General features: G+C 40.2%; 2 protein-coding genes across 2 annotated transcripts; both read left to right on the forward strand.

Annotated features, from left to right (window-relative positions):
- The first annotated feature begins 16557 nt into the window (after positions 1 to 16557).
- LOC115665937 (probable pectinesterase 29) lies at positions 16558 to 17687 on the forward strand. The gene is made up of 4 exons (XM_030587756.2): positions 16558 to 16637; positions 16717 to 16876; positions 17116 to 17331; positions 17439 to 17687. The coding sequence occupies exons 1-4, from the start codon at positions 16558 to 16560 to the stop codon at positions 17685 to 17687; spliced, it is 705 nt and encodes a 234-aa protein (XP_030443616.2).
- A 6147-nt stretch (positions 17688 to 23834) lies between these two features.
- On the forward strand, positions 23835 to 26397 carry LOC115666073 (probable pectinesterase 29). The gene is made up of 8 exons (XM_030587864.2): positions 23835 to 23867; positions 23958 to 24014; positions 24080 to 24145; positions 24744 to 24955; positions 25035 to 25194; positions 25434 to 25649; positions 25753 to 25997; positions 26101 to 26397. Exons 1-8 carry the CDS (start codon positions 23835 to 23837, stop codon positions 26261 to 26263), a joined length of 1152 nt encoding a protein of 383 aa, XP_030443724.1. The 3' UTR covers positions 26264 to 26397.
- Positions 26398 to 27511: the final 1114 nt, after the last annotated feature.

Below are 27511 nucleotides of genomic sequence, written 5' to 3' on the forward strand. Positions count from 1 at the left end.
TTTGGTTCGGATCAAACCGAAATCGAACTGAAAATAACCTACGGTTTTTACCCTAAAGCTAAAAGGGTTAAATCCTCTCTCTCGCTCTCTCAGCGCTGCTCAGCTCAGCCCCTCTCTCCGCCGTGCCAGCACCCAGACGGCTGTGGCCGTGCGGCATTCTGCAATGGCAGCCTCGCGACGAGAGCTGGCGAAGATCTAGCAAAAGTGGCGCTCGAACAAGCGAGATTCTGCGGAGTTCCCGTGATCGACAAGGAGAGCTCAGACGAAATGGCTCGGATTCGAGGCGGATGCGATGTGGGTTCTCGAGCGCAAGTGGGAAAAGTTGCTGTTCTAGTCGATCCATGCTCGTATCTTACCTCGTTCGCATCAGAGTATGCATGCATCGGTTTCGGTTTCGGCAACGACCACCACAACGAATCTCGGACACCCATATGAAGAAACAAAGCACCCCAAAAAACAGAAATACCCAATAAGATTGATCCCGGAACTAGCACGAGAAAGGAAGGGAAGGCAAAGGGCGGTGGAGGGATCAAGTGACAGAGAGACCCATCTTGAGAAGGATCAAGATTTGCCAAGCGCAAGAGCGTGCGAGCATGGGGAGACAGATAATGAAGAGGAGGAAACAGAGGGAAGTGGTGGTGGTGGTGCCTCTTCGGCTTCCCTTTTCTCGCTTGCGTCACTGGGTACCAAAGAAAGAAGAACAAAGAAAAAAGGGGAGGGGGATGTGGGAGAGAGAAGTGGGCGAGAGAGAAAGATAGAGATCGTGTGTCCACTTTGACTTCATTGTGCTTGTTGGGTCTGAACGCCCTCCTCCGCCTCTCTACACTTTCAGAAAAAATAAGAAAAAACTTAAAATTGAGCTTAACCAAACCGAACTAAACTGAACCAAACTGATTTTTCGGTTCGGTTTATATTCGGCTCAAGCGAAATTCGGTTCGGTTCAATGTTGTACCCTTAAAAGTTCGGTTCGTTTTTTTTAAAAATCGAATCGAATCGAACTGTTTACACCCCTACGTACAGATAGTACTCAAGAGTTGGGTTTTACAAGACATATCTCTCAAATATTGTGGTACGGGGGGTGAAACTCCTGGAGATATGGTGGTTAGGAGTAATAAAGGGGATAAGGACATTACAAATGTCATAATTTTCGTACGGTAGTTACTTAAGTGCCATAATTTCTGAAAAAATGTTCACTTGAATGGCACAACTTTCAATCGATTACTTAAATGCCAAATTTTTTAAAGGGTTAATACCACGAAAAACCATAAACCGGTACACTTGTGACACATTTACCCCAAACTATTTTTTTGACAACAAAAAACCCCAAACTGGTACACCTGTGACAATTTTACCCCGAACATACCACAAAAAACCCCAAACTGGTACACCTGTGACAATTTTACCCCGAACTTACCACAAAAAACCCCAAACTGGTACACACGTGACAATTTTACCCCGAACTAATTTTTTAATTTTATTTTTTATTTTTTTGGATTTTTGAATTTTTTCTTTTTTTTTGTTTTCTCTTTTTTTTCTTCATCTTCAACCTCTGGCCGGTCGCCGGACCGGCGACCGGCCAGAGGCGGATGCCGGCAAGGTTGGCCCCACCGGCCGCTGGCGAGGCTCGACCTCGCTGGCCGCTGGCGAGGCTCGACCTTGCCGGCATGGGCGAGGGCAGCCCTCGCCCGATGCCAGCGAGGCTCGACCTCGCCGGCCGCTGGCGAGGCTCGACCTTGCCGACGTGGGCCAGGGCGACTCAGGCGAGGGCTGATCTCTCCCGACTCAGGCGAGGGTTGCCCTCGCCCGCCCAGGCGAGGGTTGTTCTCGTCCGACGCCAGCGAGGGCGGCCCTCGCCGGCGTCGGGCGAGGACAACCCTCGCTCTACTCAGGCGAGGGTTGCCCTCGCCCGCCCAGGCGAGGGTTGCCCTCGCCCGCCCAGGCGAGGGCTGTCCTTGCCCGCCCAGGCAAGAGCTACCTCGCCCGACGCCGGCGAGGGCCGCCCTCGCCAGCGGCCGGCAGGGCCGACATCTCCGGCCAGAGGTTGAAGATGAAGAAAAAAAAGAAAAAATTAATAAAAATTTGAAAAAATAAAAATTAATATTAAAAATTTAATTCAGGGTAAAATTGTCACATATGTACCAGTTTGGGATTTTCTGTGGTAAGTTCAGGGTAAAATTATCACAGGTGTATCAGTTCGGGGTTTTCTGTGGTAAGTTCAGGGTAAAATTATCACAGGTGTACCAGTTTGGGGTTTTTGGTGGTCAAAAAAATAGTTCGGGGTAAAATTGTCACAGGTGTACCAGTTTGGGGTTTTTTGTGGTAAAAAAAATAGTTTGGGGTAAATGTGTCACAAGTGTACCAGTTTAGGGTTTTTCGTGGTATTAACCCTTTTTAAAAAAATGTTCACCCAAGTGTTCTAAATCCAACATGGCATGGCACTTGTAGTGAACATTTTTAAAAAGTTATGTTACTCAAATGATTGATTGAAAAGTTAAATGACACTCAAGTGATCGGATAAATAGTTATAGCACTTAAGTGAGCGTCGTACATTAGTTATGTCACTCAGATAATCGAAAAAAAAATTATGACACTCAAGTGAGCGCTGTACGAAAGTTGTGGCACTTGCGGTGTTCTCATCTCGTAAGAAAGTTTATCAGAAAATGCTTGCGTGAATCTATTAAAACCAATGATGATTAAATAAATATATCAAAACGGCAATCAATTCTTTATTTTCTTCAAAATGGATGAATAGGGGGACAATAACCTACGCAGAAAATGAGGAGTTACATAGGTCGACCTATGTCAACACATTCATAAATCAAGATGGCTAGTTGGAAAAGAAATCCTGTTAGTCTCAGCAGAAACTATGTATCTCTCATTTTATTTTTCTTATAATATGATTTGCTTTTTGGGGCATTTCCAAGAGAGAAAATTGATCCACGTGAAAAGTGGTATGTATTGGAAATTTATAAATTTTGGCATATGCATATGATACCAAATTTGTTACCACCCCAAATTCAGAAACTGCATTTCATTTCATGTAATTAGTACGGGTTAATAAGGACCACACCTACTCATGCATAAAATATAATTAATTGGGTGTTTTTTCCATGACATTAGTGGAGGAGGTCCAAGGGAGCAAAATGGCCATATCAATTTTGTGAGCCATAGAGAATTAGCAAATATGATCCGAATCCAACAAAGTCCATAATATATGATTGGACAAATGCATGATGTATTAGAAACCTACTTCCCAATAATTGTGAGTATAATTATCTTCTTCTTCTTCTTTTTTCAAAAAGAGGAAGCTAATCATTGAATTTGGTTGGCGCATGTATAATCTTAATGGTAACTTGCAAATAGAGCTACGTGTTGACTTTATTCGTGTATACTTTTTGGAAGAGGAGTTTACGAGAAGAGTTGAGTCTGAGAGAATGACTCAAACTTTGGAGAACATGTTGAGGTCCTGTGTTTTTTACTTTGGTGGCTCTTGGGACGAAACACTTACATTTAGTGGTAACAATAGCTATGATTCCAGCATTAAGATGACTCCTTTTTAAGTTTTATATGGTCAAAAATATTGAATTTCTATTTTTGGAGATGATGTTAGTGAAAATAGACTAACTAGTCTAGAGTTTATTCAACAATCTAAAGAGAAAGTCATGTTGGTCTGGGAGAGTCTCGAAATAGTACAAAATCGTCAAAAAAATTATGCGGACCATAAACGGCACAAAGTGAAATTTAGTGCGGGGAAAACGTGTTCTTGAAAATTTATCAATCATGTGGTCGGAAACCGCGATCTTTGACAGATAATATACTCTAATTGCCTAAATTTGGTTAGAAAAGATTGTTCTCTTGCCTCTGCCGGAAACAACTCCTCTCTCTTTTGATACGATTGGCTACTCTTTAAACAAATCTGTCAGTTGTTTTCTTACTGAGTTTGGGATTCATTCTTGACCGTATTTGGGACGTAGTCTTTAAGCATTTGCTTTTTAATTGATACAAAATCAGAAGTGAGTGTATTAAGACTCACAGAATAGGATAATATCTTCTGAATTTAAGCATATTATAGATTTTGTAAGTAATGCATTTTGCTTGCCTAAGTTTCAGTATAAAGCTACACATGCACAGCTTCGATTTGCTTCAAGTTTATTTGGTCTTTGAATCACATCTTTAACTCAAAGTGCAATATTCATTCCTGAGTACTCACTTACTGGCTTTGCTGAGCCTGTCAAAGGTCAGATTGAAGCGATCCAAAGCAAGATTTGGCAACCATTGTGGTCCATCAGTCGAGCCAGGGACAGTTCACCACGGTGGAACAAGCCATCGACTCCGTACTGGCAATGAATAGTGTGACACCCCATAACATCACCCGTGACACGTGTCATTTCCGTTTGTACTTATAGTTATAATTACGCATGCAGAAGCACAATAACATTTTCGTAACATCCCTTACAAGAAAATCGCACGAGTTTAACAATATATATGTTTTCAACTTTTTACAAACACCATTATTTATTATCACAACAAAATACTTAGTCTGGGAAAGGTCGGGATAACCTAACCCCACTAAACCCATACTAATTAAACCACCATCCAACCCAAAGGGTTGATGACCTCTGACATCATCTCATCCCCCCATCACCATGTCCAAGGGACCATCCTACAAATTGAAAAATAAGAGGTGAGCCGAAGCCTAGTAAATGAAATATCTAAGTCTAAGGTAAGAGATCAACTTACCACTCAACCTGATATCATCAAACAACGAAAGTTCAAGGCAATAAAAAAACAACCGGGGAAAATTGTCCAAAAAGTCATAAACCTATTGCACTTTTGCCAATTCAGTCATAAACCTTTCAAGTTTGCTAATTGAGTCCTAAACATTTTCACTTCTTGCCAATTGAGTCTATCCGGCCAATTTTGGCAGCCCAAAGCTAATGTGGACGCCGGCCAGGGCCGGATCCGGCGAAGCGAGACCTCGGTGTCGCTCGGGTCGCGACGGCGAGGCCCCGTCGCCACCCGGCGACGGCGAGGCCCCGTCGCCACCCGGGCGACGGCGAGGCCCCGCCGCCTCGCCTCGCCGTCGCCGGGTCGCGATGGCGAGGCGCGGTCTCGCCTTCGCCGGGCGAGGTCCCGCCTCGCCGGCGGGGCGAGGCCGACCTCGCCGTCGCTCGGGTCGCGACGGCGAGGCGCGGCCTCGCCCCATTGGGCGAGGCGAGACCTCGCCGTCGCGACCCAGCGACGGCAAGGTCTCGCCTCGCCGGATCCAGCCTTCGCCGGCGTGGCGAGGGTCGCCGGGGGTCGGCGAGGGTTGTCGGGCCCCGGCCAGGGGCCGGCGACCCTCGACGACCACTGCGCCCACCACCGCCGGCCCTTCCCGGCGGTGGTGGCTTGGCGACAGCAGCGGCGAGGGCTCCCTCGCCGGCCCTCGCCGCTGCTGCAGGGCTTTTTTTTTTTAAATTAATATAATATAATATTTTAAAAAAATACACGTCAGCGGGCTAAACGGCGTCGTTTTTGGTTTTTAATGCTGACTGGACCTCTCCGGCGAGTCGTGTCAGCGCCACATCGGATTTCCGGCGAGCCACGTCAGCATTGGCACTAAAGTGATCGATTTTCAAAAAAGTTGGCACCAAAGTGATCGCCGTACACAAGTTATGGCACTTGTGGTGTACTTTTGCCTAATATATTGTGATGCATGATTACCACAAATTAGTTTATTAATAGACATGTATGCATATTAATTATTTCATCTCATTTCATCCAAACTCCCGAGGCATCCCAACTCCGGGGCAACCCAAAACACTCCCTGGGGCATCCCGACTCTCCAAGGCATCTCTACTATGAGACATCCCGAACACTCTTGGGGCATCCTAACTCCCGGACATTGTTACCACTAATATGCGAGCGACAAGCATAACTTTTCATAATACTTTACATAAAATTCATCACATAGCAACAGTGCACAAAATAACATCATAATCACATGATCACCGCTGGATCAACAACGAAATGTATACTCATTTCAACAATTGATATCCAATATACAACATTTTTTCATGCATATTATTACCTTGCATTTTAATGATCAAATGTGTGGATAATGATGTTCACATGCTTACCTCTTTTCATTTTTCATCATGCCTTTCAATGATCACATAATAACGGCATGCTTACCTCATTTCATTTCTTATGCAAGCAATGATAATATACTCAGAGAATCGGCAATGTGAACATCGACAACTCAAATATTCGACAACATGGACATTACTAACACAAAGAATCGACCACGTGATCAACCAACAACACTTAGCTAGTAAATCGTACACTTAGTCGAATTACAAAGATATCACTTTTAGGTTTATATTCGTCTTTTCCACATTCTTATCACTAAAAGAGTGCCATCACATCTTAGAGAACCGGCAATTTGAACATTGACAACTCAAATATTCGATAACGTGAACATTACTAACTCAGAGAATCGGCAATGTGAACATCAACAGCTCAAATATTCGACAATGTGAACATTACTAACGCAAAGAATCGACCACCTGATTAACCAACAACACTTAGTCAAATTGCAAAGATATCACTTTTAGGTTTATATTCATCTTTTCCACATTCTTATCACTAAAAGAGTGCCATCACATCTTAGAGAAACAATCAAATATCCCCTGAGAAATCTATCAAACACATCTTAGGCATGTAACAAGCTTAATGATCCAATTCAAACGAACACAAAAATTTCACATACCATGATTGTAGCTTAACTACACTTGACAACAAAAGCCAAATACAAGTTAATAACCCACAACCAACCGAGTCAAGAATACTAAGTAGATCAATCTAACTTAGCCCTTAAAGTTTTCACTTATCTTGAATAAAAAGTTTGAGTAAAACCAAAGCTTTGGATACCTTGAAGGTAAAATAAGCAATAACACCAATTAATAACTCCCATTCTTTGTAAGCAACAAAACTAGTTTGATAAAATGAAAGAAGAAACCCGAAAGTTCACCTCGTAAACACTTGAAAATATTGATTTAGAAGCTTTAAAAACATAAATGTGGGACCTTCACCTTTGTTTAAAAAGGTTGGAAAAGAAAGAGTAGGAAAAGTGGCATGGAACTCTCTCTCTCTCTCTTTGCAAGAATAAGTTAGAACTCTCTAATTAGAATTTGGATTCTTGAAATGGCTTCACACGATCAACAAGGGATGTATTTAGAAGCTTTCATGAGATACAAAAAGATAAGAACAACTAACCATGGGTTAAAAGTAATTATGACTTCGGGTTAAAAGCTTTAGGTGTAAGGGGGGGGGGGGGGGGGTCATGCTTCAATCCAAGGAATACATGTGGCCTTACAAGTGGCCTAATAAGAAGAACTATAAGAAGATATTTTGATTCAAATGAAAGATGGCCTCTTCTTGGCCAAGTAAAAGAGTGTTATTACTTAAGTGACAAATGGCAAGATTTTGAATGGAAAGATAAAGGAATTTGATTGGAAAGAGAGAGGGAGCATCATTGGCCAAGTAAAATACATGAATGAGGAAACATTATTTGAGTTATAATCATTTCAAGCATTAATAAGAGAGATGTGTACAAATTAAAAGGTTACAAGTGGCATAATTTGAGTAATTAAATGAGCATAATGAGTGAAGAGAGCATAGGATTGCCCAATTTGATGCATGATTAGGAGTCATTATTTGATTTGTAATAATTTAAGCTTATCAAGAGATGTCATGAATGATGTCATCTCAGGGGTAGATTCAATGGAACAAATAAGAGCATGTGGGTTAAAATACTTGGTTGCAATTGAGTGAGAAGTGTTCAAATTAGAAAGTAACAAATGGCTCAACTATATGGTTTTCAAAGTAGAAATCTCGATAATCTTCCAAGATATTTTGTACTATAGTAAATAAACAAGGAAACCGATGTCCATTCAAAATATTGATAAGTCCGAGAAATTTTTTAAACCCACTAGTGAGAGATCATGAATACTGAGAAAATCTTCACTCAGTAAATTTCAAAACTTGAAAACCATCCAATACGTGTTTTTGAGCTATCGGTTCCCTCCTACAACTAATATGACAGTAAATCAAATTCCCTCACCCTACACCATCAACATACATGTCAACATTTATCAATTTAATCCTAAAGCATTGTATTCCGGTGATTATGATTGTGGAAAATCATCCTTTGCACTTTCCGTTTCCCACAAAATTAATAACCCACCTACGATTCCATATGAGCCATCCAAAACTCCAAGCTACTTAACTTTATATCATATGTGTGTGTATTAATATTGAACATAGGAAATTCCGGATGTCACAAATAGTGTCCGAACTCACATCCTAGTCAAGGCATTTATAAGAAGGTTGTGATATTTCATATGAGCAAGAGCTAGCTCATGAAAAAAATGTAGTGTTGAATGTGTTTCGCAGAGAAAATGTTGTGATGCCTACAGACAAGCCATGCTAGTCCTCGAAGGGAACTCGGCAAGTGACACCGTGATTGAGTGGGGCAACGGGGGTGCGGTTAATAAAGCGCTACCTTGACGCTTTATGCAGAATATACAAAGCCAGAAATACAAGATTCAAGGTAAGAGTTACGCTTCATAAGTAATTTCTATTTTTTTTATTTTTGAAAAATAGCTAATCCCATGCATTTCCCTATTCTTTAGTCCATGTCTTTTGTTTTGTATGGTCTTTAGTATAGGGAAACGTGTCCAAAAAGTCATGAACCTGTTGCACTTTTGCCAACTCGGTCTTAAACCTTTCAATTTTGCCAATTAATCCTAAACATTTGCACATTTTGCCAATTGAGTCCATCTGGCCAATTTTGGCCAGAATTCGCTGACGCGGATACCGGCCGTCCTATGTGACACAACCAGCACTGACGTAGACAAAAATTATTACTTTTTAAATATTTTTCGAATTTTACTATTATTTTTTTATATTTTAAATTTCTTTTTTTCTTTTCTATTTTTTCCCTCTTCTCCCTCTGTCAGTCGCCCAGCCTCAGCGGTGGCCTGTGACCAACGAGGCTCACCCTCGCTAGAGGCCAAAGAGGGTGCCACGAGCGAGGCTCGCCCCTAAGGCCAACAAGGTCATCCCTCGCCAGATCCCGATGAGGGCGACCTCACCTGAGGCCGACCCTCGCCAGTCGTAGCCTCCGATTGGTCACCAGAGGCTGGGCAATCAGCAAAGGAAGAAGAGGAAAAAAAAGAAATTAAAAATATAAAAATAATTAAAAATTGATTTTTTTAAAAATTAATAAAATTTGTTCACGTTAGCGCTAGCCTTGTCACGTAGGATGGCTAGTGCCCACATCAGCAAATTTCTGCCAAAATTGGCTAGATTGGCTTGATTGGCAAAATGTAAAAAGGTTTAGGATTCAATTGGTAAAATTGAAAGGTTTAAACTGAATTAGCAAAAGTGTAATAAATTTAGAACTTTTTAGACAGTTTTCCCCTTCAATACATCTATCGACCTCATGTACTTCATATTATGATTGATTGAGTACAAATTTGATTGATTGTGCATAACATTTACTCCATTTATTTCAAGTTCCGAGAAATATTTGACCCAAATGAAATTCTTGGCGTAATGGCTACAACAAAATGACATGACATGGAGAATGGAGTTCGATCCAATCGGCCTCGGTGTTCCATATAACGTCGGATAAAGTCTTGTTATATTAATGTGCGCGGCGTGCAAGATGTGACTCCCTAGAACGTCACGTGTGACACATGTCTCTTATCTTAATAATTAGGCAAGCGGAAGTTAAATGAACGTTTCTTAACCATGAAATTCACATGAGTGTAGTCAAAGTACTTATGCTTCTTTATTTACATTACTTATCATATTTACAACTCCATTCCATAGTTCACATAATCACAAAAAACAAAAGTCTAGGTAGGTCGATGTTGCCTATCTCCATACTAGAATATACTCCAAAAGTCTACCCGTACAAAAGATTGATGCTCGACGTTGAGGTTCCAATACCGTACGACGAATCGTAGGGGAACCCACTCCAAAAAACCCACGTCGATCCACATAGTAGAACTACATTTGGTATATATTACTTCGGACTCAGGTATAAACACCATTTCATAGACACCTTCATAATACATGGGAATTCCAAAATGCAAAGGCTATGAAACATCCATCCTACATGTATGAAAAATAAAGGAATGAGCCGAGGCCAGTAAATGAAATATCTAATTTTAAGTTAAGAAAATCATTATACCATTTCACCTTGCACAAACAACGTAAATGCATAACAACCAATATGTATACAGAGAACTTGAATAAATGTTATACCTTTCTCATTTGGATATGCCACAATAAGCTAATTACTTCATTATTCCACAATATTTTAGTTCATAAGCAAGCGTATGGTATAACACTCATGCGTTAGATTCGTTACTTCTCCTCCCGAACTCTCCCGAGGCATCCTGACACACGGGGCATATCAACTTCGAGGCATCTCGATACACCCTCCAAGGCATCCCAACCTGTGCGGCATCTCGACTCTTGAGGCATTCCGATACACCCTTCAAGACATCCCAACCTATGGGGCATCCTCATACACAAAGCATCGTCACCATTGATTTGTAGTTGACGGAAAATATATTATCCTCATGCAAGCCGTGATAAATAAGTATTTACATGCATATACTCACCTTCTTATCACATCACATATCCTTCAAAGCAACGAAATACTTTATTCAAGCAAATAAGTAAGAAGAAATATGTGATCACACTCAAAAGTAAATCTATTCAAGTTTAGAAAGTAAATATACTCAAGTTTAGAAAGTAAATATACTCAGTTGAGAAAGTAAATCTACTCGATTCGGAAAATAAATCTACTCAAGTTTAGAAAGTAAATATACACAAGTTTAGAAAGTAAATATACTCAAGTTTATAAAGCAAAATCTACTCAAGTTTAGGAAGTAAACCCACTCGGTTCAGAAAGTAAATCTACTCAAGTTTAGAAAGTAAATATATTCTGATTCAAAAAGTAAAATCTACTTGGGTTCAGAAATAAATATATCAAGATTCTGAGAGTAAAATCTACTCGGGTGGTAGTGGTCGAATTCACCAAAAATAATTCATACTCTCTAAATCACAAATAAATTGTACTTAGGATGAGCAGAGTCGAATCCACAGAGACTGACAAATTGTTAATCCTTTGAAAACCAAGTAAACAATAAAAGTGAAATTAAAAAGGGAGGTTTATGCATAATATACTTAAATAAAATAAGCAAACAGAAATTAAAGAAAATCAGATTATGCAACATCTAGCAAAGGTAATCTCATTTAAGTTCGAAAGTTGATCATTGAGTCAAACAAATAATCTCAAACACTGCAATAGACTGGTTATGGTTGTTGAAACGCTTCTAACAACCTAATATTTCCTTAATATTAGATTAACCGGACACGCGCCTATAATTAATCCTTTATTAACGAATAATCCCGACACGCGCAAAGGATTCAATTCGCTAATAGCATGAAAAACGAGAAAAACCCAACCCTAGCCAATAAATCACACGCGTAACTTATTCAAGCTGGACCATATATTCTCATAATACAACCTGAAAATCTGGTTTTAATCAAGTCATATTATTTGCCATTATTATTAAAACACCTAAACAATTACGGGTTTGGGTATTTCAATTGGCAAACTATCACCCTGTTAGTTGCGCAACGAGCTCTTATTGTAACAACCAACAAAGCAATGTTAAACAATAAAATAGAGAATATATAAATACTGCAGAAATGAAGAAGGATGATTAAGTTTAGATCTCACAACTTGAATGAACTTGAACTTTGATAATCCTTTGCTAGATTAAAGAGGAGTTAGCCACACATGGCTACAAAATGCGCCAAAGAGAAAAAAATATGTTTCCGAATTTTCTAGAGTCCAGTCTCCTCTCCTCTTGCGTTCAACCTCTTAAATAAAAAGAGAAAGTCTAGAAAAAGAAATTTTATCCGACATTGAAAGAGAGAAAAAGTAGGCAAAAGATTCTCCCTGATATCCCTAATTAAGAGTCCTATTTAAGTACAAAAATCCTGCACAATCAAATCTGCAAAATATGAAAATTAATGGCCAAATCACATCCCCAAATTCTGCACCAGCTCTGCATCCGCACGACCTTAAGCCGTGAGCACGGCTCTTTGGAAAATGGATCTTTTGCATGCAGAATCCCAACCAACAGCTCAAAAACACATCAAAAGCGTCCAAAATCTTTTCAATTGCATCATTCACCATCACCTAACCACAATGCATAAAAACAAATAAATTCCACTGTATTTATTCGAATATTTGCCCAAAATACCACCAAATATAATCAAAATATAAGTCAAATATACACATCATCATCGGGTTCAAAAATAAATATATCCAGATTCTGAGAGATTCTGATGGTAAAATCTACTCTGGTTCATAAATAAATATATCCAAATTCTGAGAGTAAAATCTATTCGGGTTCAGAAAATAAATTTTACGAACGTCGATTAAGTTTGGATTACAAATATAACTTTTTCAAATTCAGATTCATCATTTTCACTTACCAAATGTACCCCACTTTAAGAAAAATGATCAATTACCTTTTAAATACATATGAGATCAGCAATACGAATTCAATAATCCCTTCAATGATGAGATTTTCAAGTTCAGATTTAACAAGATTTAATAATTTTACTTGCCAATTATACTATACTTTAAGATAACAAATCACACACCTTTTGAACATGTACGAAACCAGCAAAACAAATCCAACAATCACCATATCCATAACAAAATGACATATCTCAACCAACCAAGTTAAAAGCGTTAAGTAGATTGAACTAACTTAACATCTAGAGTTTTCACTTACTTTGCACAAAGTCTGAACAATCCACCTTGTAGGTCTTGCATCGGAAAGTAGTGAAATTAGAGTATTTTTTGAAAGTTTGAAGGTGAAGAAAAGAGTTACGGCTAAGATGAAAATTTCCTTCGATGTTACCAAGGTTAAAGTGATGTGTAAGAGTAGATTTTAGGTGGAAGAATGCATGTACACATAGGTGGCAAATCTTCACTCAATCTGCAGCCAAGTGTAAGAAGTTAAGATATACTAGAGATGACTAATCACCAAAGGTATTAATGGCTTATGATTATGTGTCATATTAGTGTAAGAAGCTAAGTTTAAGTGTGGCATGTGGCCATGCATGAGTTCTCCAAATGCCACGTGAGTTAATGTGTCTTAAGAGGAGTTTTTGTGAGAATTTATAAGGAAAACAAAAATTCCTCTCTCTTTGACACCATATTGCAATTAATTAATTATTATCACTAATTAACTAAAGTTTAAACTAATAATATCACCCATCAATTACTAAGACAACGGTGAATTAATTAACACCGTTATAATATTAACGTATACATTGATGTATTTTAATTTGCAACATGTCAAACTCGGAACGATTTTGTTCATGAAATCATCATCCGTGCCTCACAAAATTTATGATCCAAACTAAGATTTCTACTTGTCCACCGAATTCTAAACGAAATAATACTTAACTTTATAATCTAAGTATAATTACCGGATACGGAAATTTCCAAATGTCATAAAAATACGATTACGGAAATTCCGGATGTCACACAAGACACGATAACAAACTTCTAAGGGCATCACTACTTCCAATCCTGTTACATCGCGGGGGCCACCGATTTCATCAGGGGTTATGCCCAATCCATTTATCAGGTCAAAAACAAACTTAACATATGCGAAACCATCATTTCTCTACAAAACAATAGTCGCGGCCATAAATTATTCCTGGACTTAGGAAAGCATGATTATATGCAGGATTGCAAGATAAATGCAACTACAGATATTCTAGGTGGATTCGAGGGCTACATCACGGCTCAGGGCTGCGGTAACGCGACGTACTAGCGTAATTATTGTTCCGTGGTGGCGACAAGGCCCATCTACCTCGGAAGGGCGAATAGGCACTACTCAAGAGTAGTGTTTTCCAAGACAGATCTCTCAAACGTTGTGGTGCCAGAGGGATGGGACTCCTGAAGATATGCTGGTCAAGAGTAAGGAAGTTTATCAATAAACACTGATGTCATTCCATTAAGAGCAATGATACCTATATTAATCGATTCAAATGTCAACTGATTGCCTTATTTTCTTCAAAATTGAAGAATAGGGGGACAATAACCTACGCAGAAAACAAATGAAACGGGCCAGGGCTAACATGCCCGGGCGAGTCAAGTGGGAAAAGACTCTATCAGGTGAGGAGTTCTATATAGGTTGACCAATGTCAACACATTCAGAAATCAAGATGGTTGGCTGGAGAAGCAACCCTTTTAGTCTTTGCAGAAACCATGTGCATCTCTCATTTTATTTGTTTATGATCTGATTAGCTTATTTGGGAGTTTTCGGGTGACAAAATCGACCCACATGGAAATGTTCCGAAGGTGTATATATATTGGGAATTCATACACTTTGGCATATCATAGGATGCCAAAAGTTGTTCCTCCTTTGTGGGAAGGAAATCATGCAGAGGTTGCATTTTCGGCAACTCGAATATTTTTATCAATTTCATGCTTTCACTGCCCAATTCAGAAGCAGCATTTCATTTCATATAATTAGTATGGGTTAATACCATACTTGTCATTGCTAAAGTTAATTGATTCGTTTTCTTCAGCCGTAACACTAGTGGAGTAGGTCCAAGGGAGCAACATGGCCATTTCAATTTTGCAGACAATAGAGAATCAACAGATATGACCCGGCCCTAATGAAATCCATGATATCTGACTGGATGATTCCATGTATTAGACTTCTCCTTCCCCAATAATTGTGAGTATAGATATTTGCTTTCTTTTTCAGAAAAAAAGAAGAAGAAGCTAACCATTGAATTTGGTTGGTGTATGTATTATCTTTATGGTAACTTGTAAATAGGGCCAATTAGATTCGTGTCTAATTTTTTGAGTTTACAAGAATCGTTGCATACTAAACTTTCGCCTGCATACAGATGGACGACAGAGATAATGATTCAGACCTTAGAGAACATGTTGAGATCTTGCATTACTGACTTTGGCAGCTCTTGGGATAAACACTTACACTTGGCGGCATTTTCTTATAGCTATTGCTCCAACATTAAGATGACTCATTTTGAAGTTTTATAGGGTCAAACATACAGAACTCCTATTTTTTGGGATGATGTTGATGAAAATAAACTAACTAGCCCAAAGTTTATTGAGAAATCTAAAGAGCAGGTTGATCCCAGAGCGTCTTAAAGCAACATAAAATTGTTAGAAAAATTATGCAGATCTTAAAAGAGCAGAGTAGAATTTAGTTTAGTGGGTCACGCACACCTAAATATTTCTCCTATGAAGGGCGTTATATGATTTGGTATACGTGGCAAGTTAAGTCCATGATACGTGGAGCCACTCTTAATCTTAAAGAAGATTGGCGACATTACTTACAAGCTTGCTCGGCCACTAGTTTTGTTCGGAGCACATAATGTGCTTCATCTATCTTTAGTGCGGAAATATTTGTCGTATCTTGAAAATTTACCAGATATCTACTTTTGAGGTTAAAGAAGAACTTAACTTACGAGATTTAACTTGTTCGTCCATCCATAGAAAGGATCAAGTGCCACGTCGCCCAAGTATTCCTTATCTAAAAATCTGGTGACGAAAGCACACCGACAGAGAGGCCGCTCGACAGCTCGCAGAAGAGGTAAGGCACAGATGTCCTTATTTGTTCGACCACCGAGATAAGTTCAAATTCTTAGGGCGTTCCTACATCGAAGGTTACAGCAATAAGCTGTCATTTCCTTTCAGTCCCACCAAACAGTGGCAACTGCGCGGTGTTTGGGGGAAGTTTTGATGGCAAAGCTTCCATTCGAGATTTCTTCTTCATATGGAGTGAGTCCACATCTCGAACGAGAAACAATCGATTCCATTCTCGAACCATCCATGGGAGATTCCACTTTCCATTTCGATGATTGCTTCTTTTGAGCAGCAGCTTTCAGTTTTGGCCAGATAATGATCAAATTCCGCTGTCCAAAACAAGGAGTTTGGACAGACGATATGCTCCATTTGTCTATATCTAATGAGAGCAGATTGCTGCAACACTGTCGAAAACGGCAATTCTCTCCATTGATACAATGGCTCCTTTATTAAGAAATCCATCTGTCATTCTCTTTATTGAGCTTAGAATTCATTCTCGACCATATATGGGAGGCAATCTTTAAACACCTGCCTTATAAATCATCAAAACATGGGTGAATCTTAATCCACAGAATAGAGAAAGTTGTTTGTGGCTAATGCATATTTGCTTGCCTGAGTTCCAATATAAAGCTACACATGCATAGCTTCGATTTGCTTCAAGTTTCTCTGGTCTTTGGAAGTAATCTCTTTAACTCAAGATGCAGTATTTGCCGTTTAGTGCTCTCTTATTGGCTTTGCTGAGCCTGTCAAAGGTTAGCTTTTGTCAAGACTGTAGTAATCGAGGTCAAGATTCGACGACCATAGTCGTAGATTGGTCGGGCCAGGGACAATTCACCATGGTGCAAAAAGCCGTCGACTCCATCCCGGCGCCGAACAGCGTCTGGACTCGTATCCTGGTCAGGCCCGGCATTTACAAGTAGGTCGAAAAAAATGTGACATTTCATGTGACCAAGCTAGCTCTCGAACAAAATGTAAGTGTTGTATGGTTTCTGCAGGGAAAAGGTTTCGATACCTTCGGACAAGCCATGCATAGTCCTCGAAGGGAACACGGAAAGGGACACCATCATTGAGTGGAGCAGCGCCGGTGAAGTTGATCAAAGCGCTACCTTCACGCTTTATGCGGATAATTTCAAAGCCAAAAATATAGGATTCAAGGTCAGAATTGCCCTTTCTGAGAAATTGCCATGCATACACATTCCATGGCTAATGCGGTTAACCCTGGTGTTACAGTCGGAAAAACGACCTCGTTTTTGTATGGACTTCAGTACATCTGTTGACCTTGTGCACTTCACGCTATGGTTGATTGAACGCTACTTTGATTGATTCTGCTTAACAATTGCTCCGTCTTTTTAGAATTCGTGAAAATACTTAGACTTTGTCGGAATTCCTAGCAGAATACCTACAACGAATTGACACGACGTGGAGATTTGAATTCGATCAAGCCTGCCCCGGCGTTCCAAGTAACGACGGACAAAGTCTCGTTCTATAGTTGCGCGTTCATCAGCGTGCAAGACACACTGTCAGACTACCAAGGACGTCACTACTTTGACTCCTGCTACATCGAGGGTGCCGTGGATTTCATCTGGGGAGGCGGCCAATCCATTTATCAGGTCAAACACGAACCTTACAGTCGCGAAACCTGTCCTTTCTCTACAAAACTACAACCATGGCCGTAAACTATATATTTGCAGACTTAGGAAAGCATGATCACATGTAGGGCTGCAAGATAAACGCAAGCACGGCTATCCTAGGCGGATTAGCGGGCTATATCACGGCTCAGGGCCGCAACGGCTTGAAGGACCCTAGCGGGTACGTCTTCGATCGGTGTTACGTGGTGGGGACGGGGCCCGTCTACCTCGGAAGGGCGTACAGGCCGCACGCAAGAGTTGTGTTTCACAGGGCAGGTCTTTCAAACATCATAGTACCGAAGGGATGGGATCCCTGGTTATATGCCAATGAAGAGTAAGGAAGTTTATCGATAAAATGCCGGTGTGATTGTATCAAGAGCAATGATGATTCCACAATTGATTGCTTCATTTTTTTTTTTCCTTCGAAATCGATGAACAGGGGGACAATAACCTTCGTGGAGAACCAATGCACCGGGCCTGGGGCGGACTTGTCGCAGCGGATCAAGTGGGAGAAGACACTATCAAGCAAGGAACTACATCAATTGATCACTGTCGACACATTCATAAATCAAGATGGTTGGCTGGAGAAGCAACCCTTTTAGGGTGCGTTCATTACGCGGAAAAATGAGTGATTTGGAAAACATTCTCCGAAAGATGATTGCTTTTATCGTCAGAAAAATCAATATATGGAAAATGTTTTCGTCATCATTAACAATCTATACTTAATTATTTTCGAGGGCAATGAAAATATTTTCCATTCATTTATCTTTGTAAGCGATACCAACGATTATTTTTAAAAAAATGTTTTTCGAATCGCTCATCTTTCCCGCAAAGCAAGACATTAGGATCCATCGAATTACCCCATGTTCAAGTTAGGCCTGTGATTGAATATATAGTTGGGCTTGAACTGTCCACCTGATCCATTTTCATGTGAAGACTAGAGCTCCAAGCTCAGCCCAATTAAATTTAAGTCGCAGCATTTGTCTTTTCCTTTTGAAACATGGATCTTCGGAATAAAAAAGATTTACTGGATTTTTCTTGTTTATGTTTTTTTATATAGATTTAATACCACGAAAAGCTCCAAATTAGTACACAAATCTCAAACTAGTACGCCCGTAACAAATTTTCGCCCGTTAGTTTCTGTTAAATTTTACCGTCAATTTGTTGAGTTTGGCAACACGTGGCAGTTAACGGGTATACCAGTTTAAGGGTTTTACTCTCCATTTGTCACGAGTGTGCGAGTTTGTGATTTTATGTGGTATTAATCAAATTTAATTGAAACAGATGAAGAGTAAATTTGTCACAAGTGTACCGCTTTAGAGTTTTTGGTAGTTAAAAAATTCTTTTTTTGGTAAATTTATCACGTGTGCACCAGTTTTGAGTTTTTGGTGGTTGTAAAATTAGTTCAGGATAAATTTATCACGAGTGTACCAATTCAGGGTTTTTTGTTGTATTAATCTTTTTTTTATCGGGCATCATTCTTTTTGTTATTCGTGAAAAATGGTGGCTTAAAATGTAATTACTTTTTTTTGGTCGAAAAAAAAATGCAATTACTTATTAATTCAGTGGGAGGTGGTGTTGTGAAAATGCTCACTGCGGCATCGAATTCCGCACGTGCCAAACGGCCCGTATACGCCACGCTTTCGTCCTCTTCCTTCTCCAAGACCAAGAGACTTCAATGCTCTAGCAACTATATATATATATATAGTTGCTATTTTTATGTGAGAAAACTATTTGGAAAATATTTTTTCAATCACGATTTTGAAATCATGACATGCGCGCATTCAAATGTTTTACGGTTGTGAAGACGCACGAATATTTAGTAGCCGTTCGGTTTTTCGACCGACATTAGATGATTAATAGGAAATTTGATTTAACTTACTAACCTTGGATACCCATATGCGGCTTTTACTTTATGACAGTATATTGCGTTCGAATAGACGGAAACGTGGAGTTACAGCTCGATGAGGATGACTAGAGACGCAGGTGTGCGATAGAAAATTTAAGATAGTAAAGAAACATTTCGATAGAAAAATTTTCTTTTATTAGTCTTAAAACATAAACAAAAGATTAGATGACTTTAAAAAATTAATATTTACTTACTGCAAAGACTTAAGGTGTTCAATCTGTACATTCTGACCTAAAAAAAATCTGTACATAGAAAACCTTAATTTAAATGGAAAAAAAAATAAAAAAGCTAAAATAAAAGGTCAACACATAATCCGAGCACCACTTGTATTTTCTTAGGGTTAATATCACGAAAAATTTTAAATTAGTACAGCTGTAATAAATTTATCTCAAGTTAATTTTTTAACCACCAAAAACGTAAAACTATATCGTAATTTTTATGAATGTTTTTGTACATCTTTATCTCTCTTTTCAGCTTCTATTTATAAGAAGTTAAGGATATAAACAAATCAACAATAAATCAGAAAGAAATCAAGGAGTGAATGCAAGAGATTCGCTAAATATCAGGAGCAATTGCTGAATATCGGGAATGGTTGCTAGAGATCTGCTGAATATCAGATTCCAGATTTGATATCCTTTGACATCCCCCGCAAGCTGATGTGAGAGATCTCACAGTAAGCTTGTACTACAATAGATGAAATCGAGTGGTAGATAGGGCTTTGGTGAAGATGTCCGCAGGTTGATCTATGGAGGAGATGTACTGAACATGGAGTTGCTTCTGAACCACCCGTTCCCGAACGAAATGATAGTCAATCTCAACATGTTTCGTTCGGGCATGAAAATGGGATTACCAGTGAGGTAAATAGCCAAAATATTGTCACACCATAAGACAGGAGGACTCGGCAAGGAGACATGGAGGTCGCGTAATTAGGCTTCTATCCATATGAGCTCGGCCGTTGTATCGGCTAGACACTTAAATTCCGCTTCGGTGCTAGAGCGAGAAACGGTCCGTTGTTTACGGGAGCTCCAGGAAATAAGATTAGATCCAAGAAAGACACTATAACCACCAATAGATCTACGAGTGTCATGGTCACCTGCCCAACCTGCGTCGGAGAAAGCATGTAGTTGACAAGTAGAGCTGCGAGTAAGCAGAATGCCATAATTAGTAGTACCACGCTGGAAAACGCAGAATACGCTTAACAAACTGCCAATGTGCATCGGTGGGAGCATGCATGAACTGACACGCGGTATTCACCGCATAGGCAAGATCCGGCTGAGTGATGGTAAGGTACTGGAGAGCGCCGACAGTACTACGATATAAGGTATGATCATGAAATAAAGCTCCATGCTGTAGTAAAGACGGGTCAGTACCAGTAACACAAGGAGTCATGACTGGTCGAGCATCTTGCATATTGGTACATTGAAGAATGTCGTGTGCATACTTGCCTTGATGGAGTAGTAGACCTCTGTCAGTTCTTTGCAATTCAATGTCGAGAAAATAATGGAGCTCGCCGAGGTCCTTAATAGCAAATTCTCGTTGCAGGGATTCGATTAGAGCAGATAAAGGCGTTGAGGGCAATCCAGTTAAAATTATATCATCTACATATACCAAGAGAAAGACATTGTATGCTGCCGAGTGAAGCATAAATAAAGAGGAGTCAGCGCGAGATACTTGAAACCCAAGAGAGAGAAGAAAAGAACTTAGTCGCTGGTGCCATGCACGCGGTGCCTGTTTTAGTCCATAAAGTGAACGTTGAAGATGGCATATATGGTGAGGATGAGTAGAGTCGACGAAGCCTGGAGGCTGCTGCATATAAATTTCCTCTTCAAGATGACCATGGAGAAAAGCATTCTTCACGTCCAATTGTCGAAGCTGCCATCCCTGACTGAAGGCAAGAGAAATAACGGTGCGAACCGTTACATGTTTTACCACGGGACTAAAAGTTTCATGGAAATCTACCCCTTCCTGTTGATTGAAGCCTTTGGCGACTAACCGAGCCTTGTATCTTTCAAGGGATCCGTCAGCCTTCAACTTGACTCGAAATACCCACTTACAACCAATGGGTTTGCACTGTTTCGGTGGAGATACAAGGGTCCAGGTCTGATTGTGCATCAAGGTAGTGTATTCTTCATTCATAGCCGCTCGCCATGCTGGATCTTTATTTGCTTGAGTGAAGGAAGTGGGTGTCGGTATTGAGGAAGCTTCGGTTTGCAGGGCATAAGTGTGATCAGCACGAAGTTGACGCCGTGCCAAAGTTCCATCCCGCAGCCTTGTCACCATAGGATGAGATGAGGCAGCTGGCGGTGAAGGAGAGTTGGAGGGTGCTGTCACTATCGTTTCGAACATCAGTAGTGGGTGGATCTAGGAGCAAAGATGACTCCGATTCTGAAAAAGGTGTTGGAGAGTTTTGCTGAACCTGTATAGGAGAAAGAAAATTAGTTGGGGCAGTAGAGATGCGCTCCATTGACTAAGGTTGTTCACGTTTTTGTTCAAAAATGGAGGGAGCATAAGACATGCTGGAGCCGCAACAGAAGTTTGACAAGCATTCATTGGACAAGAGGTAGTAAAGGGAAATAATTGCTCATCAAAAACTGCATCGTTGGTGATGTAGATGCGACGATCTCTTAGAGAATAGCAACAGTAGCCCTTGTAGCACGACGAATATCCTAGAAAAATGCATAAATGAGATCTGGATTGGAGCTTGTTCTTTGCATAAGATCGAAGATTGGGGTAAACCATACACCCGAAAACGTTGAGGTGCTGAATAGAGGGAACAGCTTTATGAAGTGTCTCCCATGGTGTTCGGTTCTGTAGAACTGGTGTCGGCAGCCGATTGATAATATGTACTGCAGTCTCAAATGCAAAATCCCAGAAGCGAGGTGGCACAGAAGCATGGTTAAGCATTGAAAGGCCCATTTCAACAATATGGCGATGCTTTCTCTCAGCTATGTCATTTTGATGATGTTGATGAGGACATGAGGTCCTCTGATGAATGCCACGATCCCGTAATAAACGCTGTGCACAATCACACTGAATGGTTTTGACTGTGGTGGAAAATTGATTTTCCACAAAATTAAGGAACACAGAGAAAATGGAGAGGAATTGATCACGAGATTGCAACAAGTATAGCCATGTAAATTTGGAATAGTTATCAACAAAACAAATATAATACCGATTATTAGATGTAGAGGTTACAGGAGCTGGACCCCATACATCAAAGTGAATTAACTGCAACGGAAAGGTAGACCTATGATGGATGGGTGCATGAAATTGACTAAGACTCTTACTAGACATACATGCAGGACACGGTGAGAGTGCCACCGGTGATTTATTAAGAACTTGACAAACAACTGAGAAGGCGGCATGACCAAGTCGGTTGTGCCACAGACAAACAAGATTGGTTGCAAAGGCTTGGAACACGGACGGAGATGACGATTGCGAAGAAGACCTTGGAATGAAATAAAGGTCGTGATCAGTTTCCCCTTGAAGTAGAGTCCTCCCCGTGTGACGACACTTCACAAAAAAGGAGTTTGATGAGAATAGGAAATCACAGTTGTTTTCTTGACAAAACTAATGTACAAATAGCAAATTCTTTTTTATTATGGGAAAAAACAAGAACATTAGACATACGAAAATGAGGAGAAACATAGCTACCTGTGTGAGTAATGGGTAGATGGGACCCGTTACCTATGGTGCCTTGTTGGGATCCAAAATAAGGCTGAACATTATACAGACCGGAAGCATTATTTGTCACATGGTGGGCAGCACCAGAGTCAGGATACCAGGATTCACTTGAGAAGATGGAAGGTGGAGGAGGAATTTCAGCCAAGTTGAGTTGAGAAGAAAATTCGGATGGTGGATGCGGAAGATATCTATCACGGCAAACATTGGCAATGTGACCGTGTTTGTTACAAATCTGACACCGAAGATTGCTTGGTCTCTGACTCTGGTTATTGCCAAAAGACGGATTGAAAATGGTGTTGAGATTCGGATTGTGATATTGCTGGCCAGCCTCTCGATAATTTCTGTCTCTTCCTTCTTGATTCCGATTTTGGAAAGAATGCCCATTACCTCGAGAATATCTGACAGCATGTTGTTGTCGTGATCTTTGAGGTTGTGAGGAAACCATTGTAGGCCCATCAAAATGTGCAGCAAATGCAGCCGGTGGAGCAACAGTAGACTCCATGAGGTCTAAGCGTGCTTCACGGGACAATATGAGACCGTGAAGGGCATCTCTAGTCAAATCTGGAATATGATATTCAGCAGATCTCTAGTCATTGTTTGATTTTGACTTTGCACTGATATGGATACTGCAAGGCTTTGATATTCGGCTCCCAATCCAAGAAAAATGCGAGCTTGATACTCATGATCAGAAATAATCTTGCCAATCGAAGCAAGTTGGTCTACAAGAACAGTGGCTTGTTGAAGAAATTCCGTAACTGTTTGGTTACCTTTCCGAAGAGCTTGCAGCTGCATTCTAAGATGAGTTGCTCTAGCAAGATTATGAGCAGCATAAGATGTACCAAGGAATTCCCATGCTTCTGCAGATGTGTTGCAATTCGAAAGCTGATCGACGATGGCGTCGGACGTCGTGCTAAGAACCACCCAAGTGTGATTTGATCGCGTGTTACCCACTCGTCATATGCTGGGTTCGGAATAGTGGTGGTGGTTCCATCTGCTGTTTGCACAATTTGGCTAGGTGGACATACTAAAGATCCTTCCACAATTGGTAGTAGTTTGCTTGCTCGAAGACACGGTAATAGGCGTGAACTCCAAATAACAAAATTGTCTCCTGTGAGCTTGACTTCAATTGCTGGACAGGAGACGGAATTTGCAGGAATTCCAGTGGCTGTGGATCCAAGTACCTGGGTTGTTAAGCCAGAGATGGTACTTGAGATCGAAGCAGATGCTGAAGAAGGCGAGGATGCCATTTGACAATAAAAAGAAAGCTTTCACTAGAAAAGCTTTGGTACCATGTTAAAAACGTAAAACTATATTGTAATTTTTATGAATGTTTTTGTACATCTTTATCTCTCTGTTCAGCTTCCATTTATAAGAAGTTAAGGATATTAACAGATCAACAATAAATCAGAAACAAATCAAGGAGTGATTGCAAGAGATTCGCTGAATATCAGGAGCGATTGCTGAATATCGAGAATGGTTGCTAGAGATCTGCTGAATATTAGATTCCAAATTTGATATCCTTTGACAGGTACAACTGACTCCTTTGTTAAGAAATCCATCTTTCATTCTCTTTATGGAGCTTGGAATTCATTCTCGACCATATATGAGAGGCAATCTTTAAACACCTGCCTTATAAATCATCAAAACACGGGTGAATCTTAATCCACAGAATAGAGAAAGTTGTTTGTGGCTAATGCATATTTGCTTGCCTGAGTTCCAATATAAAGCTACACATGCATAGCTTCGATTTGCTTCAAGTTTCTCTGGTCTTTGGAAGTAATCTCTTTAACTCAAGATGCAGTATTTGCCGTTTAGTGCTCTCTTATTGGCTTTGCTGAGCCTGTCAAAGGTTAGCTTTTGTCAAGACTGTAGTAATCGAGGTCAAGATTCGACGACCATAGTCGTAGATTGGTCGGGCCAGGGACAATTCACCACGGTGCAAAAAGCCGTCGACTCCATCCCGGCGCCGAACAGCGTCTGGACTCGTATCCTGGTCAGGCCCGGCATTTACAAGTAGGTCGAAAAAAATGTGACATTTCATGTGACCAAGCTAGCTCTCGAACAAAATGTAAGTGTTGTATGGTTTCTGCAGGGAAAAGGTTTCGATACCTTCGGACAAGCCATGCATAGTCCTCGAAGGGAACACGGAAAGGGACACCATCATTGAGTGGAGCAGCGCCGGTGAAGTTGATCAAAGCGGTACCTTCACGCTTTATGCGGATAATTTCAAAGCCAAAAATATAGGATTCAAGGTCAGAATTGCCCTTTCTGAGAAATTGCCATGCATACACATTCTATGGCTAATGCGGTTAACCCTGGTGTTACATTCGGGAAAACGACCTCGTTTTTGTATGGACTTCAGTACATCTGTTGACCTTGTGCACTTCACGCTATGGTTGATTGAACGCTACTTTGATTGATTCTGCCTAACAATTGCTCCGTCTTTTTAGAATTCGTGAAAATACTCAGACTTTGTCGGAATTCCTAGCAGAATACCTACAACGAATTGACACGACGTGGAGATTGGAATTCGATCAAGCCGGCCCCGGCATTCCAAGTAACGACGGACAAAGTCTCATTCTATAGTTGCGCGTTCATCAGCGTGCAAGACACACTGTCAGACTACCAAGGACGTCACTACTTCAACTCTTGCTACATCGAGGGTGCCGCGGATTTCATCTGGGGCGGCGGCCAATCCATCTATCAGGTCAAACACGAATGTTACATGCGCGAAACCTGTCCTTTCTCTACAAAACTACAACCATGGCCGTAAACTATTTGCAGACTTAGGAAAGCATGATCACATGCAGGGCTGCACGATAAACGCAAGCACGGCTATCCTAGGCGGATTAGCTGGCTATATCACGGCTCAGGGCCGCAACGGCTTGAAGGACTCTAGCGGGTACGTCTTCGATCGGTGTTACGTGGTGGGGACGGGGCCCGTCTACCTTGGAAGGGCGTACAAGCAGTACGCAAGAGTTGTGTTTCACGAGACAGGTCTCTCAAACATCATCGTGCCGAAGGGATGGGATCCCTGGTTATATGCCAATGAAGAGTAAGGAAGTTTATCGATAAAATGCCGGTGTGATTACATCAAGAGCAACGATGATTCCACAATTGATTGCTTCATTTTTTTTTCCTTCGAAATCGACGAACAGGGGCACAATAACCTTCGTGGAGAACCAATGCACCGGGCCCGGGGCGGACTTGTCGCAGCGGATCAAGTGGGAGAAGACACTATCGAGCAACGAACTACAGCAATTGATCACCGTCGACACATTCATAAATCAAGATGGCTGGCTGGAGAAGCAACCCTTTTAGGGTGCGTTCATTACGAGGAAAAATGAGTGATTTGAAAAACATTCTCCGAAGGATGATTGCTTTTATCGTTCAGAAAAATCAATAGATGGAAAATGTTTTCGTCATCAATAACAATCTATGCGTAACTATTTTCGCGGGCAATGAAAATATTTTCCATTCATTTATCTTTGTAAGCGATACGAACGATTATTTTTAGAAAAATATTTTCCAAATCACTCATTTTTCCGCGAAGCAAGACATTAGGATCCATCGAATTTCCCCATGTTCAAGTTAGGCCCGTGATTGAATATATAGTTGGGCTTGAGCTGTCCACCTGATCCATTTTCATGTGAAGACTAGAGCTCCAAGCTCGGCCCAATTAAATTTAAGTCGCAGCACTTGTCTTTTCCTTTTGAAACATGGGTCTTTGGAATAAAAATGATTTACTGGATATTTCTTGTTTATTTTTTTTTTATAGATTTAATACCACGAAATGCTCCAAATTAGTACACAAATCCCAAACTACTACGCTCGTAACAAATTTACGCCCGTTAGTTTCCGTTATATTTTACCTTCAAATTGCTAAGTTTGGCGACGCGTGGCAGTTGACGGGTATACCAGTTTGGGGGTTTTACTCTCCATTTGTCACAGGTGTACGAGTTTGTGATTTTTTGCGGTATTAATCAAATTTAAGTGAAACAGACGAAAAGTAAATTTGTCACAAGTGTACCAGTTTAGAGTTTTTGGTGGTTAAAAATTTTAGTTTTTGGTAAATTTATCACATGTGTACCAGTTTTATGTTTTTGGTGATCATAAAATTAATTTGGGATAAATTTATCATAAATGTTCCAATTCGGGATTTTTTGTGGTATTAATCTTTCTTTTTTATCGGGCATCATTCTTTTTGTTATTCGTGAAAAATGGTGGCTTAAAATGTAATTACTTTTTTTTTTGGTCGGAAAAAAAATGCAATTACTTATTAATTCAGTGGGAGGTGGTGTTGTGAAAATGCTCACTGCGGCATCGAATTCCGCACGTGCCAAACGGCCCGTGTACGCCACGCTTTCGTCCTCCTCCTTCTCCAAGACCAAGAGACTTCAATGCTCTAGCAACTATATATATATATATATATATATATATATATATATATATATATATATATATATATATATATATATATATATATATATATATATAATTATAATTATTCGAGAAAAATATTTTAAAAATAGCTTTTTTTATGTGAGAAAACTATTTGGAAAATATTTT

Source organism: Syzygium oleosum, unplaced genomic scaffold (genome assembly GCF_021117445.2).
Source record: "Syzygium oleosum isolate NSW1041296 unplaced genomic scaffold, Sole_v2.1 Sole_v2.06, whole genome shotgun sequence".
NCBI classification, from domain to species: domain Eukaryota; kingdom Viridiplantae; phylum Streptophyta; class Magnoliopsida; order Myrtales; family Myrtaceae; genus Syzygium; species Syzygium oleosum.